The 17,270-nt window shown below is 40.3% G+C and overlaps 1 protein-coding gene across 2 annotated transcripts in view; it reads left to right on the top strand.

Moving 5' to 3' along the window:
- The window catches only part of slc24a4b (solute carrier family 24 member 4b), a 30,798-nt gene extending 14,333 nt beyond the window's left edge, over window positions 1-16,465 (top strand). The window contains exons 3-17 of one of the 2 annotated variants that reach the window (XM_054618164.1): window positions 2,590-2,666; window positions 4,818-4,892; window positions 4,992-5,076; window positions 5,266-5,369; window positions 5,692-5,766; window positions 5,869-5,894; window positions 6,959-7,012; window positions 8,951-9,045; window positions 11,895-12,064; window positions 12,356-12,491; window positions 13,087-13,253; window positions 13,603-13,717; window positions 14,342-14,454; window positions 14,618-14,683; window positions 15,534-16,465. In XM_054618164.1, the coding sequence (XP_054474139.1) occupies window positions 2,590-2,666; window positions 4,818-4,892; window positions 4,992-5,076; window positions 5,266-5,369; window positions 5,692-5,766; window positions 5,869-5,894; window positions 6,959-7,012; window positions 8,951-9,045; window positions 11,895-12,064; window positions 12,356-12,491; window positions 13,087-13,253; window positions 13,603-13,717; window positions 14,342-14,454; window positions 14,618-14,683; window positions 15,534-15,683 (1,508 nt within the window). In that variant the 3' untranslated portion in view covers window positions 15,684-16,465. Of the gene's footprint in view, window positions 1-2,589; window positions 2,667-4,817; window positions 4,893-4,991; window positions 5,077-5,265; window positions 5,370-5,691; window positions 5,767-5,868; window positions 5,895-6,958; window positions 7,013-8,950; window positions 9,046-11,894; window positions 12,065-12,349; window positions 12,492-13,086; window positions 13,254-13,602; window positions 13,718-14,341; window positions 14,455-14,617; window positions 14,684-15,533 lie in introns of both variants that reach the window. The other variant, XM_054618163.1, reaches the window with a different exon arrangement.
- The last annotated feature ends 805 nt before the right edge of the window (window positions 16,466-17,270 follow it).

Below are 17,270 nucleotides of genomic sequence, written 5' to 3'. Positions count from 1 at the left end.
ACACTGAGGAGTCACAGACGAACCCTGTAGAGGCTGTCTGCTTGAGTGTTTACAGTGAAGGGGAGGTGACCCCTGCCTGTCCTCTCTCTGCTGTCCCGGTGCTGGCGCCCTTTAAACACCTTTTGTGATCACCTATTTTTAACTCTCTCCCAGCCGGACCTGATTGTGCACAGAGGCAAGGGGCTGAACATGTAACCAAAGAACATGGGTGGCAATGGCATTTAATTATTGATTAATGGCAGACCTGCAGGTTTGGTGGCTGAACATGGAGGCAGGAGGTGAAATGGCTCGGACAGCAGGAAATTCAAACTTGATACTTTCCCCATGGTTTTATGTTTTTCAGGAGCATAACGGGCAACCTTCAGCTGGTAGAATAGAATAATGTTTGATTATCGGTGTTTGTCCATGAGGTATCAGCAGGACTTACCGTATCGGCATCAGTTTGTTTTCAGTCACCTCCGAGGGCACAGCTGACAAATCCGGTTATTGATTGTGCCTTTGCTCGAGGCTGGCTGCTTTCGGACACGTTTCATTCAGCACATAAACCTGTCAGAAGTGAAATGAGCTAAAGCAGCCTGAAACGGTAAATGTTGCTGTAAGATTCCAATGTCAGCCAGGTGTTATCCAGTTTCTCAATATATTTAAGGTCATAAAGACTATACTCATACTTTTATTATTGTTTTGTCCTCTAATAAGTTGCATTTACTGTGTCATGAAGGGAGTTTTTGTGCTGCAGTGAGACACCAAAACTCAAATTAAGGCCGGATCACAGAGCCATGACACAAAGAAACATCACAACACAAGAAAGATGAATGTGATGGATGACATAATGGAGATACAACATTAAACATTTCCACATATGTGACGTAAATCAGTGAAATGTATTAGTTGATTAAGTGGGATTGGACCACACACTGCGAAGTGTCTGATTTGCCTGTGCAGTGTTCCAAATGCTGTGCTGATTCAGTCATGTGTGCACACGCCGCCGAATGTCAGAAAAACAGGCAGCGGCGAGGATGGAACAGATGCAGAGAAAAGTCTCAGGTGAGCACTGTTCCACTTCACGAGTCCACATGTGACAAGGGCCCAGAGCTTGCCTTATATTCAATTATGAGCAGTGTTATTCCGCTGGCTCAGAACACAGCAGTTTGTGGCATCATTTGTGCATTTGTATTTTTCGAACATTAGTGCCACAGCAAAGCAGTCAAATCTACTTGATGATTATTTCAGTTCTGGAATAGCAACGTGGATCGGTCCACCCCTTTTGATTCAAACTGATATATCTCAACAAGACGATGAATCCTACAGATTTTGATGGTTTCCTTAACTCCTCATGTAGCGCCACCATGAGGTTGACATTTGTGGTATAAAGTGAAATGTCTGTACAACAAACTGAAATTTGGCACATACAGCCATGTCCCCACCAGGATGAGCTAGACACCAAATGTTGCTGCACCTCCAACACAAACTTAAAAATATAAGTGCACAACAAGATGAAACGGCAAAAAATATCACAGTGACAAAATATCACCACACAAACAAGAATATTATTTAAAACCCTCAAACTATTAAAAACAACAACAATAGCACTAGAGCACATTAGCATGCTGACATTAGCATAAGCTAGCACCGCTATGCCCAAGTACAGCCTCACAGAGCTGCTGCAGGACTGTAGGCCTTTGTTTCAGGTGGAAGGTTTATTCTACCTGCACGATAAGTCTAAATGTAGCATAGAGAAACATGTAGCTGGTGTACACAATATCAAGGTATGTTACAGGCCCGTTTTCAAGAAGAAACGAGATGTGAGCCTGCACCACGGGCCAAACAAGAATGGGTCGGACCGAGGCCGATCGCAACAGATGCCGGGTTCTGTCAGGGTGACGGCCAGCTTCTGTCTTCAGCCAGGTGCACCGTGGAGCGCTTGTGCTCCCGTAGATGTGGGCCGTATGGTGGCACCCTGATCACACTGTGTTCCAGCTGGAGCTCTGGTGATGGATGATGAGTCCTCAGCATGGGAGTATTTTTTTTATTTATTTTTTGCCTGCTTGCTTTAATACTGTTTGACTGCAGGCTCTTAATATAGCCAAGGCTTTTACATCATTTTTTGAGAAGATGTGATGGTTGATTTTTCTTTTTTCTTTTTTCTTCTTCCATGAATAGGTATGAAGTCATTGGTTGCCGAGTGGTGTGACACACTGCAGGCTGATTTTCACTCCTTTGGAAATTCAAAGCCCTTGATGTTTTCTTCGTTTCCAGCTTTTGTTTTTCTGGATGATGATGATCACAGGCTGCTATTTAATTTACATTTGAACCTTTCAGGCTGTGGTGCCGCGTTTTTAGGTATACAAGAGATTTTTGCTGTGTTGGATGATAAAGTGTGAAGAGATGGAACAAGAAGAGTCAGGATAACACTCTGATTGGTACCGTGAGCACACTGATTCAGTGTAAGCATGCTGAATTAACGGGCCTGCTCCTCTGAGACAGACACCCATCCTGAAGTCATGTGATTTTCTCCGGGTGGGCTGGGGACATTTACCTCGCTGTTATGCCGCTCCTGTGTGGTGACCATGACATTTCCTCTCTCCTCAGCAATACGCGAGTTCCCCAATGACATTTTCACCAATGATGAACGTAAAAGCGGGGGCGTTCTGCTCCACATCGCGGCGGTAAGAATTATTTTTCTTTTTTCGAAGCTGCTGCACCTGTATCTCCCCTCACATCTGTCCCCTGTCAACACAATCAGTAGAGCTCAGCTGGTTGCAGGTAGATTTAGAATGTTTTTACTCAGCAGACTAATTGCTTGTTTTTAGCTTTTTAAAGCCGGGAAGGTAAGGTTGGAGTTACTGGAGTTTTGCCTAGTCCGATTTTAAAGGTGCCACATAGTAGCCTTTTCATGCTTAAATTATTTTACACACAAATCGGCATTCACCTGTTTTGTGCAAAAAAAACCTCCAAGATGTAAACTCGCACACAGATGTGGGGAAGATGTACAGGAAAGAAAGAAAATTAGGTAGAACAGTTCAGTAGTACCTTGAGCGTGGAGGATCTTAAATTATTAAAGCCAAAGCATAACCACATTTAACAGGGTGTATAATATTGGTAAACAAAAAAGGTCAGGGAGCAAATCAGTACAAGAATGTAGAACTTGATTTAAAATCAGCAGATATTAGCCAAGTAGTCTTTTGAGTGTATTGAATGCACATCGGAGAAGATGCAAAAGTACAAGACCTCCATTCATTTAATTTTACAGTTCGTAAAGCGATAATGTCTCTCAAAGGAGAGCTTCAACTCAGGAGTGCGTCTGTGTAGATGGCTTCCTAAATGTGATGGAGCCACTCTGAGGTTGGAAGTATTTTTATTCAGAGTTTAAATTTAAGAATGATTACATTCATTAGAACAATGTCCGGGACAGGCCAATGTACACTTCTCCATGTGACAAAACATGATTGGCTACATTTTGTCATGCTAAGCTCCACTGACTTGACCTATGGAGTTCTTAAGCATTGTTCAACAGGAGGTAAGGCCTTAATGCTGGATTTAACTCTCTTTAAAAAAAAGTTTATCTTAGTCAAATGCAAGTCAGTGCTGTAGGATTTTAGAAATACCAATGTCGTGAGGCTCCCCTTCACACACACTCCCACATTCCGCTCAGAAAGATTTGAAAAGAAACCAAAATGAATTGGACATGAATGGAAATTTGATATCTTAGCAAGAAATGTTGCTTCAAACTGAGATGCTGAGATTTAAATAATGTATTGTTTGGTTGTATTAAAGGATAGGTTCACACAGTTTCAAGTCTGTCTTAAAGTGATAGTTGAAAATTCCCATTTTTTTTTTTTTCATTTTTTTTTTTTTTTTTTTACAGTGCCTCCACTGCAGTTTGGCAAGTGGATCCAGGGAATTTTATACTAAAAAGACTAGGACGATTTGAAGATACCTACTTGTTTTGTCTTGAAATAGATGAAATTTTGAGCACAGCCAGTGTGAGCAGAGGTGTGAGAACTGTAGTACTTTGCCTTCACGCCATGGTTAAGCACTTCTCACCACACAGATTACACTAGCACGGAGATCCCCGCCTATGATGATACTTTAGAGAGTAGCTGCTCATCTTCTCTCTTGTCCTTAATGAAAACATTATCATGATCAGTATTGGAGATTTGTGTGCCCAAGTTTGGTTTCACTTGTAATGTTAAAGAAAATTCCTCTTAGCGACACACATGGAAATATTCATGGCACTTAAGTGTCCCAACTGGATTTTCCACTCTTAATTTTTCCTGGGTCACTGCTGAGAGGACTAAAATAAAATGTGTGGGGGGTCTGATCATACTGCGGTCCTGCACTGCCCCCTGTGGATAGCATAGAGCAGAGCACCGCTGCTGGGGCTGCCGGGCCATGATGATGTCACAGCTGATCTATAATTTATAGATCTCTCCTCATCTACTGAAATATGCTGCTTCCCCCCCCCTCATCGTGAGAGATCCTGTAGATTTTTCAAATTGCAAGAGAACAGCTAGTCACTGAATTGACATTTGAATTTAATGCAGGCACTATTATAAGTGGATGCTGTGGTTTGAGATTCCCCTTCACCCGTCCTTTAGCTGGAGAACATCTTGCTCTGCCAAGGCTCTATTAAATCTGCTAATTTCCGCTGATTAAGGATGCACACACACACACACACACACACACACACACACACACACACACACACACACACACACACACACACACACACACACACACACACACACACACACACTCTCTGCCTTGCCCTTGACACACACACTCTTCAAACGTAACTCTTCTGTTTCTGTCTATAGGCACTTTACATGTTTCTGGCCCTCGCCATAACATGCGACGAATACTTTGTGACATCGCTGGAGAAGATCTGTGAGGTACTTGTGAATTTCGGTATTTCATTTGTCAGCATTGACCGTCACACAATGCTGTTTTTGTTGTATGTAAACCACACATCTTTTGCTTTATTTCTGCAGAAACTTGATTTGAGTGAAGATGTTGCAGGAGCCACCTTCATGGCAGCTGGCAGCTCTGCACCAGAGCTTTTTGCTTCAGTCATTGGTAGTGACACACACACACACACACACACACACACACACACACACACACACACACACACACACACACACACACACACACACACACACACACACACACACACACACACCTATAGTTTGTGTATACACTCAGACATTCCCAGATGGTAGGTGTCACCGCTGGTTCTGATTGGCTTCCTCTCCACGTGTGCAGGTGTCTTCATCACCCACGGTGATGTGGGGGTGGGGACCATCGTTGGCTCGGCCGTCTTCAACATCCTTTGCATCATTGGTGTCTGCGGGATCTTTGCTGGACAGGTGTGTGTGTGTGTGTTAGTGTTACAGGAAGTGACTTACTGCTCTGGCTGCATCTTTCTGTTTATTTATAGACTGCAGAGCAGCACATGTGTAGCCGAAGTCTTTTTTTTTTGCTGAGGAGAAACAAAGCCATCTGCTTCAGTTAGCTTTCTCAAAAATGGTTTAAGTGGAAATGGAGAACTAAACTCTGGAGGCGTAAATGGATCATAAATCAATGTTTCTTCTCTAAGCTCTTTCTGTCAAGTGAATTTTTCATATTAAGTTTGTTGGTTAATACCATTTTGTATGAACCAAAATGCACTTTTCCCCCTTTTTAAATCAGGTGGTGATTTTGACCTGGTGGGCAGTTTTCAGGGATTCCTTCTACTACATCCTGTCTGTTTTGGCTTTAATTGCAGTAAGTTGGACCACATGCATTTTTTAATCAACACCAGCCTATCTTTCTTCTTAGAATTTTTTTTCCAAGTTTGTTGAAACTATGTTTTCCTTTATTTTTCAGTTCATCTACGACGGGAAGATAGTTTGGTAAGTTTTCATCCAGTTTTGCTTTAAATGTGTCCATATTTTAAAGCAAGACTATGTAACTATTGAAAGAAGGAAAAAAACATTTCCCACCCTCTTATGATTGAAAAGCTAAATTCATAAGCAAGAAAACAAACCCTTAATCACTCAAGGACTTTGCTGCGAAAGCTTTACCTGGTCTGGGTTGGCCTCTAGCTTATGTTGGCCTTTAATAGACATTGCTGCACTTTACATTACCAATTCAGACTTAATGTTACACTACATTTTACTGTTGTCCTGTAATTGATACTTGTGGTGACAGAAGTCACTGTTCAACAAAAGTTACACAGTCTGACTTTAAAGGACCAGTGTGTAGGATTTCGGGGGAGATCTTGGCAGAAATGGCATATAATATTCATAACTTTATTTAAGTGTTTAATCCCATGAAACTAAGAATATTGATGTTTTCATTAGCTTTATGTGAGCCCTTCATATCTACATAGGGGAGTAGGTCCTCTTCATATAATCCGACATGTTGCACCACCATGTCTCTACAGTGGCCCAGAACGGACAAACCAAACACTGGCTCTAGAGAGAGCCTATTGTGTCTTTACATTACCTGAAGGCCACCGTTATTCTCAGACACGCTTGTGAAACTGTGATAACGTGAGCTGCTGAGCGCAAAGCTGTGCTACTGACATCCACCTTATGAACTACGTTGCTATGGAAGTAGGCGAAGCAAAGGTCCTGAAAGACACCATGGCATTATAACGGTTACCTACTCACGTTAAAGCAGTCTTGGAAAGGGCGGAGTGAGTGGAGGGGTATTCTGTTGGTTGCAATCTGCAACTTCACCGCTAAAGGCTACTAAATCATACACACTGGTCCTTTTTAAAGTTCTAATTTGCAAGGTATTCTAATTTAGTTCACCATTAGATAACACCAAATATTGGTTGTAGCTGGCAGTTAGAAGATCTGCAAAAATTCATAGTAGCTAAATGATCCTGGATTTGCTAATTATTTCAAGTGTGTGTAGACCTGAATTCATTTTCGTTTTATAATTCCTCCTGTATTTTTATCCTCACCAGGTGGGAGAGTTTGATCCTGGTGGTCATGTATGCTGGATACATCCTTGTCATGAAGTGAGTTCTGCACATTTTTCTTAAAATCTCAGTTGTTATTGTTCGAGCTGACTGCAACCACCTGAGTGTTGTTTCTTTTTTTTTTTTTTTTTTTTTACTTTATTTGAGTATAATTATCTCGGTAGTTTTACAAGAGAAGAATGGGTTTCCAGCTGGAAGGGAGGGTTTCATTCATGTCCCCTTATCCCAGATGTTGGATAAAGATTAAGCTCAGGTGCCTTCTGGTGGAAAGATTTTTATAATGAAATTTCACACAGTTGGGACGTAATGCTAGATATCAGAAGTTATTTTAATTGCATATAATAATTGATTGAAAAAAAAATTGCTGCACAAATATAATCCTCCAGATAGTTAACTTTAATAATTTCTTATGTATTTTATTTTATAAAACTATTGCCCCTTGCCACTTCGTTTGAAGCTTTAATTATTAGAATCAGAGTAGGTGTTCTTTTTCGTCTATTGTCCGGGATAAGTGCATTCAATCACATTACTTAGTAACAATCTGTCCTGAAAACTTCTCACTTCTGTCTATTTTAATCTGTAACCTTTCATCTTGTATGAGCAGACCCCATCCATCGCAACACATTTGTATCTTTCCAGTCCAAACTGCGTAATGCCACCCCATGTCGTCCTGTGCTGCTGTCTCTGTCCAGCTGGTAATCTGTGGTACACTCTGCAGCAGCCTGCTCTCTCCCTGCCATAAGAGTTTAATCTTTCTCCCTCTGCAGTGGCTAAGAGCACAGGCTTAACCAGATCACTCCTCTCCTTTCTCGTTTGGAGGAAAGAAGTGCTTACTGTATGTGCCGTCATATGTCTGCCCTCTCCCAAAAATATCCGCTGACCACTTTGGGCTGTTTCAGTCAAAAATGGCGTAGAGTGGGTTTTATGCAGGTCGATCAGAGCACTGAGGTGACCTTCCTGTGCTCGGCAGTGATTCGTTACTCTCTCCTCAAATAGCATACAGGCAGCCAATTGTGAAAACAAATGACATCATAGGGAAAGACGTATTGCCACAAAATGAAAAAGTAGATATCTCTGTTAATGCTTTATAAAAACTAAAACAATGAGCATTTGTTTTTGGATGTCATTAGTCAAGTAAACTTGTAATACTTTACTAATGTAATTAGAAAAAGCTGGCCTGCTTCTATCTTCATGATTTGTGGTTCTGTGTGTTTAGCTAACTTTCTCAGTCAAGCTAGCTAGCCTTTTTTTCAAATTTAAACTATGATTTTACACTCTATTTTAAATGTATAACCAACTTCACCAATCTCTACAAAATCTAAGATCCCTAACTATTAAGTCTCAGTTAAGAGGAAGATCAACTTAGCATAAACTTAATTAAAATGTGGAATTAAGAAAACGACATTGAATTATTTCTTGCAAACTGTAAAATACAAATAGTTTTTTAGCTTGTGGAGGTGAAACCTGTGAAAGGGATAGAGCTGTTCTTGTCATGATGCCAGTTTTACACACCTTCTGATCAAAGGCAGCAGAAGTGACTGTGTATTTGAAATCCATTTTTATGTAATGGCACTCAAATGGTCTTATTGAAGGCCTGTGTGGCGTATGAAAGTGTTGCGAATGACCTCTGGGAACAATTTTCCCTTCTCCTATTCGTATGCAGAACAGCATATTTCAGCCATTTTTCATATTGTTTATGCTGATGCAGTTTTTTAGAAAGTAGGCCACCTTAACCGTAAATTCATTCTATAGGAGTACACAGAGTAAACAGGTAATTTTGGCTAATGATACATAAGATATATTTCAAACAAGTTGGAGCCTTTCATCTGAAGCTATGAGCTTCAGATGAAAGGCTCCAACCCTATTTGCAAATCTGAATATTGACACTGGATCTTGTTCATTTCTTTCCCTTTTGGACTCTGGGTTGAATAATTTCAGTATCTCTAATTCACGGATTATGTTCCATCTGGTTACTAGATTCAACACCAGCATGCAGAGATTTTTCATGGGGTCCAAGTCCAACAAGAACGTGGCCAATGGTAATGCTGCGGCCAGCAGTGAGATGGAGGACGGTAATACTAGTTATGACTATGTTTGGGATGACGACCCGTCATTGCCTTTAATCTCAACAGGTAAGGTTAATCAGACAGGCTGGGTACCCCAAGATTATTCTCTGTCATGTTGAAAATGGAGATTTATAGACGATTTGACTTTGATTCTCTGGAAGACTGTGTTTTTTCTTTAACTATTGCCCCTTTCTGCTGAACTAACTTAAGTTTTTTTTTTTTTTTTTTTTTTTTTTTTTTAAATCTTCTATGGTATTCTGCTGAAATTTACATATAGGACTAGTTCAACATTTTGAGAGATATGCTAATTTGCTTCTTTACCAACAGTTAGATGAGAAGATTGATAGTTTAGCCTACAGACTGGAAACGGCGAAAAGGATAGCTCACCTGGCTCTGTCCAAAGGTAACAGAAGAAATAGTCTGCCACATATCAGCTGTGGAGCTCAAGTTATTGTTTACACTTCAGTTTTTTTATGAATGTAACAAACAAGATATTTATTGTTAATATTGAGGTTTAGCGCTGCTTGTTCACGCCTGTTTCTTCTTATGCAACAGTGTGCTAAGCTAACCTGCTGCTAGCTGTAGCCTTATATTTAGCAGACAGGCATGAGTGGTATTGATCTTCTCATCTCTCTGCAGGACTGCAAATAAACACATCTACCGAAATGTCAAACTAATCCTTTAAACATGATTATGCAGAATCACTTTTGCGTCATTTTCCAAAGATCAAGAAAACTTCAGTCCTTTGACCTCACGAACTGCACTACCTGAAGAAAGATGGTTTGTCATATTTCTCCCTCTTACTTTTCTCTTTTTTTGTGGAAATTTTGAGGTTCTCTTTGTTCCTACATTAATTTTTCTCTGCCTGCTAAATCCTCTTCTTTGTGATAAGCAACTGAAGCTTATCTGAGCATACAGGGGGCACAAAATGAAATGCTTTTGTTTAAAATGGGAACAGCATAATGAAGATATTCTTTATCTTCCTTCGGTAATGCAGTTTAATGTCAAGGGACTTTGTTGTCTCTTGTTTCAAACGTATTAAAAAACTTCTTAAATAACATCTTTTAATTTAACATTTTGGCGAGAATACCTCGTAGACACAGTTCTCCACTTTCCTGCTTTTGACCTTTTTCAGAAGTGTCTAATCAGTGACATTTAACCCCTCTGCGAGATTTAACCCTTCCCTTTTCGCTGCATTGGTCTTAACATGCCTGTCTGTTTAGCCTTACTAAACTTATTCTTGCTTACTGTCAACAGTGTTGTGCTGCTGTGTGCCAATTCTTTCTGCTTGCATACTACTTTCCTTCTGCCGGTCTCTGGGGCGTAGACCCACTCACTCCTGAAGTGGTAATGAATTTCACAAGAGGAAATGTTTATGCCGGCTCTGTTTACACAGTTAATTTATGTGCATCCTTGCATGCATAATAAGTCAGATTAAGGCAGCGTTAAACTAATAAGTGTACTGTAGAACTTTTCTTTTATTCCCCATGCACTGAATCTTATATCTAATTGTGGGCACAGACCAAATGAGGAGTTATAGGATCCCAATAAATCATTTAAAGATATGTATTATTGTCAGAGCACAATTTGACTGACCATGTGTTTAGTGTGTCGTACACCTGCGTACGATTTGAGATAGTTAACACAAAGATGCAAAAGGTTACGTCTTTCATGTCATTTTGAAATCAATCATAAATATTCACAACTGCTAAGCAACTTCAAAGTTGCACCAGGCAATTTGGGAAAGCTATTTGAAGTACAGCACCCAGAGATCATGTTAACTCAGCTGGTGTGTTAGATGTTTTATACCAAAAATATGTGAGGAGGGGGAGAGCAACATTGGAGTCCAGGGGGAAGCCTAAAGATTTTTAACTCCTCTTTTCCTCCATGATATGAGGAAAGAGTGAAGTGAAAGAAGGAAGAAATCATTTGGGACCGTTAATCTGCTACTCTGTCAAGACCGGATGATTTTTATTAAGTAGCCACATCATAACTGAATAAGCTCAAGCCCCAAAGTAGTATTTTAACCAACAGAGTTTTTGCTGCAGATCTGTCTTACTTATATTTACATACGTACCGCTGCTACATCCTCTGAACATATGCAGATTTATCTAGTCTTAACATGTGAATTTTTTTCCACATCGCCACTATCAAGTTAAAAACCATGAATAACTATGAATATATCATATCAACTGAATGATTAAGTTAGTTTAGTTTATGGCTTCAACTCACTTCCCTCATTACTGTTGAGACAACTAGCAACATAAAGGCACTAACATCACTTTGTAAAAGATGAGGGAATGGCTCGAAAGGAGGAATTATTCCCAGAGCTTTGAAAAAAACAAAAAAACGACATGTCCGGACGGGACATTCACACTGTTGTTTAGGGGACGTTGTCTGTCTGAAGTTTTGATTGGTGTAGGCATTAAACTGCCTACACGTTGTGATTTAGGGTAATGGGAATGGTGTGTGTTGACATAAAAAATCTTGCCTGGTGCAGCTTAAGCTCTGACATGGTGACAAAGTCGCTGTGGTTGAGCGCCCGTTAATATTCCTTAGTAACTTGGCCCGGGACACTGCAGTGCGTCAGACTACAAAGTGACACTACAGATGTTTATAGTACAGTACATATCTCTTGATGGCTCTTAAGTTTTAATTAGTCTTAAGGATGCTCCAACAGGGACTCATTTCTCAAAACGGTTCACTGTGAGGAAGTGTTAAGTACTTAAATGATACGCATACATTGAGTAGACAGTGCTATGTGTTGATGGTGCGGTGGATTGACAAACGGGTAATTCATTCATTAATTTATGACTTTTTTTTCTACGTTTGTATCACATTCCTCCACCCCTCAGTCAAGCCCACCAAGGCTTACAGCCGTGGATCAGTGGTGATGGTGGACGAGATCATGCACGACAGCCCTTCTAAGTTCAGGTTCCCAGAGGCTGGCCTCCGTGTCATGGTCACCAGCCATTTTGGACCCAAGACCCGTCTCCGCATGGCCAGTCGCCTCATCATTACAGAGGTACAGCCCAGCGTTGTTGCCCCAATAGGAGGATTTACTGCTCTATGTTGAGTGTTTTCTATTTTCAGCTTTGCATTTCTCAGTTAAGTTTCAAATTTCAGACACCTTTAAGCCCCAAAGAGTCTCCTTATCTCACTGGCACAGTATACTTAAGTATACTTGTAATTTGTTTTTCTTTTATGAATACACAAAGAAAATATGTTAAAAATATGGCGGTAGTTCAGCAGTCAAAGTAGCAGCATGTCTGCTCATGTGCTGTTTGACTTAGTTCCTTTTTTCTGAAAGCGCCAGAAGTTGGTGCAAGCGTCTAATGGAGTGGAGACACAAGTGATCGACGGGAAAGTTGAAATTGAGAATGGAAACGTGCCAGAGGACAAACCCAGCGAAGAGCCGGAAAACGAAACCATCTCGCCATTTCATGTTCCAAGTATGTCATTTGTGTATTTACACAATGAATGTGTGTAGTTTTGCAGACTTGGGTGGATTCTTTAGTGGGTAAAAATGAAGGAATAATGTGTTTTTTTTATTTTTTATATAACATCTTTGACATTTCAGACGTATATATGAAACAATTTCTTGTCCTCCTGTATTGCTGACTTGACATAAGCAAAACATAACTTTCTGCTTCAGTAGTTATTGACGACCTTGCTCAAATGTCAAGGAAGAATGCCTATGTTATTTGCACTTACAATAGACAGAGGACAGTGCGTTTTCTTACAATGACTTTAGCAATCCGGTTGCTGGAAGGAATAGATTAACATAATCGATGAGGGGAAACCAGAGTGAAAAGATTTGTGGGAAATGTGGTCTACAGGTCATCATGATCGTGATAAAATTTGTCGAGCGTATCTATTAAAATGAATATTCTGGGGGAAAAAAACCTTTGGCACCTTTTTAAGGAAATGGCACTTAAATTATACTTGTCAAGTGGCAATAAGCAATAAAGCAATAAACCTTTCTTCCACCATATTACTAAAGAGCAAGAGGCTAATCGCTTGTGCTAATGTGTATTCCTGTTACAGGGGGTATTGGCAGCAAGTTGAAGTGGCTGATCTCGTGGCCTCTGCTCCTGTTGCTGTTCTTTACCATCCCGAACAGTGGCAAGCCTCGCTGGGAGAAATTCTTTATGCTCTCCTTCATCCTGTCCACTGTCTGGATTGCCATCTTCTCCTACTTTATGGTCTGGATGGTGAGTGTGATATTTGTGTGGAAAGCAAGAACTTAATATATTTTCAGAGTGAGGCATTTGCCAGGAAACTACTCTAGTGGTGCTGAAATTATTAATCAGACGTTTTCTTTTTCCAGCTCGCTGTTTATAAATCATTGTAAATTGAATATCTTTAGCGTTTTGGCCAAAAACAGGAAAAAGCACATCAAGGGCTGTAGATGATTGGAATACACAATATTTACTTGTGGATGCAACACTGTTAGCAGAACAGTTTTTTTTTTTTTAACTGTTACACATTTGCAGCGAAGTAGGGAAGCATTTAACAGAAATGTTATTTTTTGAGCTCTGACACTCTGTACATTTCTCTCAGGTGACTATAATCGGCTACACTCTGGGAATTCCAGATGTCATTATGGGCATCACTTTCCTGGCAGCAGGCACCAGCGTCCCAGACTGCATAGCCAGTCTTATTGTGGCTCGGCAAGGTAGACCGCTCCCTCTGAAACGGTTTTAGATTGCAACTTTGTCAATGTTATTTATTATTAGTATAGTTATTATAAATAACACAATGGAGAGCCAGATATTGATTTTGCCTGGTATACATTTTATATCACTAGTCCTCCAGGACCTGTGTGGTGTGTGCTTTCTGGGATGTTCCTTTTCTTAAGTTAGAATAATGTGGATAGAGAACTGTATCTAGATATTCAGATATTAGTATTTATTGTTAACAAATTTAGTGCAGATGGTATGATCATGCATGTGTGCATTTTTAGCCATAATCCATAAAACTTAATTATAAAGATTTTTTTTAGCATTCACAAATCTAGTGTAACATACTTGGAGTACTGCCCATAAATATGTTGTCTGCTACATGCAATAAAAGAGCTGAACAAGTTGGAACTTAGCACAGGAAAAAGAGGAAATAGTGCGGTGTAGCCCTGCGTCACTACCTGTAGCTGAATAAAGTTATGGCCCTTTTTAGAATACTTTGGTACAGAACAGCAAAAACTTTGATAAAAATAGTTTATTCAACCTGAAAGTCTTCTTCTTTCAAATCCTTTTAAAAGTCAGTTTCTTTTTTTTAATAGCTTCTTTTGGTTTTGTTGCAGGTTTGGGAGACATGGCCGTGTCCAACACTATTGGCAGTAATGTGTTTGATATTCTCGTGGGACTCGGGGTTCCCTGGGCGATACAGACCATGTGTGTCAGCTATGGATCAGAGGTAAGGAGCTTGTTTTACTTTACAAGAAAACAGACCTTGTTTCTGTATCATTGTGTGTGTTAGCATAAGAAACAACCAAAATCCAGTTACGCCTTATCTTTGATGTTGACTAAAAAGATTGAAGAGCAGCAGGTAAATTGTTGTTCTCGGTTGTGCGTTGCAGGTGATGATCAACAGCCGCGGCCTGGTGTACTCGGTGGTGCTTTTGCTGGGCTCTGTGGCCCTCACGGTGAGCAATAGTTTAGGATGTTTATGCTACAGCGGTCTCAAATGTTCACTCTCCCAGGAAGACTTTTTTTTCTTTTTTTTTTTGAAGTGTATAAAGTAAAAATCCACACTACTTTCACATAGATAAATGGCATCCCTGTTTGGCTACTATCATCACTGACTGATTATGCAATAGCGAATGAAAAAAAGTTCATCAAAATGTTAAAATTCAGTGTTCTAGTGTTATCCTTCCTATGAAAGAGCCTCTGGTACAAAGGAAGTAATGCATTTATTTATTTATTTAGCAATAAACAGAGATTTGGATATTCATACTGCATTAAATAATAAAGTGGAATATTAGACTCTCACTGGGGAAAAAATTATGAAAATATCTGACTTTCAGACCAGAACTCTGAATTGCTATAAGCTCCTGCTTCACCATGTGACGTCAAACAAACATGAGTTTTAACACAGTTGGTAAACAAATGTTACTTCTATAAATAAAAATAAAAAAAAGGTTTTAGTCTGATCTTTTTTTTAATTTATTTTTTTAATCTCAATTACTGCAGTAATTTCAGTTCGCCCATGCTTTTTCAACCATGGCATCCTAAATACACCCAAATAAGTACTGATCCAGCTACAGAAAATCTAATTACTGTTTTAGGACGATATTTGCATAAAATGTGTATTGGCTGCGCAGTTGCGTGCTATTCAGTCAGATCAGGGTGCATTCAGCATTAGGTGCAGCATCTAATTATTTGTTTTGTTCTATTTTATCACCTCTTAAGCTCAAACCAATGCGCGTTAAGATTTATTTTGGAACATGAGAGATCCAGCACAAGCCTCTCTGAGATGTATTTGTGTATGTGCAGGTGCTGGGGATCCACCTGAATAAATGGAGGCTGGACATGAAGCTGGGCATTTACGTCCTGGTGTTGTACGCCATCTTCCTCTGCTTCTCCGTCATGATCGAGTACAACGTCTTCACCTTTGTCAACCTGCCCATGTGCATGGATGATTAGAGCACAGCAGCATGCCTCCGATACCGAAACCTCAACGCTCCAATAGCAAACCCCAAAATCATTTTTTTTTTTTTTTTTTTTTTTTTCATAATACTGGACCTATCTGCAGACTCTTTTTCTCCTCTCTTGCGCCCTTTCTTGCAATCCTTTTGGTCCCAAACATGAATCTCATTTCCTCAAGAGGCAGAACACGCTGTAAGAGTGGACTCCATTTTATGTCTCTAATTTGTCCTCTTGTCACACAGTGCCGGTCCTTAATTCAAATTATTTCAGGCATTGCCTGTTATTGCAGTAAAGTCTTTATTCCGTGCGCCTGTTAGCTTTCTACCCATCTAGCATGCCTTTAGATGTCGGGGACCTCCAGAATCATAAGTGCCCCTGTTGATTGTTGGTGTGTGTTTTCACTGTTTTCACATTGTAGATTTCCACACCATTTCCAAAGCCTTTCCACAAACCAAACCAGAGTCTGTGACGGGGCAAAAAAATGATTACAACCAAAACCCCGACATGGAGAACTCTCCCTGAACTCACGCCTGAAAGATTTACAGTTACCCCACCACCCAAAGAAAGAAGTACACTCCCTTTTCCCTCTCGACCCCATGGAGGAGGGCTTTGTCCTTGGCAGCTCCCCTCCTCCAGCCTGGACCCCACTCCCCTAGCATGGCCTTTGGCATCAGGGAGCAGATACTGTTAACTCTTCACTTAACTCACCCTCTGCAACTTTACTCCACCCTCACCTGCTTGATCTAATCTGCTTTGTTTCTTTAAAAAAAAAAAAAAAAAAAAAAAAAAAGACGTTTTGTCAGGACACTTTGTGTCAAATTGTACCACAGTCCAGATCAGATGACTGTAAGGGTGTTATGCATACGCAGCACTGCACAATGTAAACTTGTAAACACTTTTTTTCTATTAATTTTTTTCAAACCAAGGTTTTGTCTAGTATGAAATACAGAGGGGAGCTTGTTGCAAATATAGGACATTGCCTGTTTTTTCACTGAAACAAATTGCACATGGAAATGCTTTTCTTGCTTCGAGCTGTAAGGAGATTTGACCACTCAGAGGGGTATGTGGCTGGTGGCGGCGACTCCTGGCGTTCTTTCCTTTCAGCTATGGGTCAGTCCACTTTTCCCTCTGCACAACTTCAGAAAAAAAAAAAAAAACTGGCTCCAGATCTGTGGGATGCACCGTATTTCTCTCATCATCAGGTGACTTGTTGTCATCTTGAAACAGCAGCAGCATGGAGATAGTTGTTTTAAAGAACATGCAAAGAAACCAGACGGTTCTCAACACTGACTGGCTGCTATAACACCCCCCTGGCCAGTAGGGGGTACTGCAACCCCTCTACCCAGGGCGGGGGTGCCAACCACAGCCGACGGTTATCAGGGAAACTCGGAGATGAACAACTCCAGCAGATGGCGATGATGATGGTCTCTTGATTTTGAGTTACATGTAGATATTGCACTTTAACAGCCGTCCTCTCATTCTGAATCAACTAGTGCTTCCTTCTGTGCGTGTGTATTTTCAGTGTATATGTGACTGTGTGTTGGAGAGAACAAGTGTGTGTGTGTGTGTGTGTGTGTGTATGTG

This window comes from Anoplopoma fimbria, chromosome 18 (assembly GCF_027596085.1).
Source record: "Anoplopoma fimbria isolate UVic2021 breed Golden Eagle Sablefish chromosome 18, Afim_UVic_2022, whole genome shotgun sequence".
NCBI classification, from domain to species: Eukaryota; Metazoa; Chordata; class Actinopteri; order Perciformes; family Anoplopomatidae; genus Anoplopoma; species Anoplopoma fimbria.
This window is presented reverse-complemented; position numbering and strand designations above follow the sequence as displayed.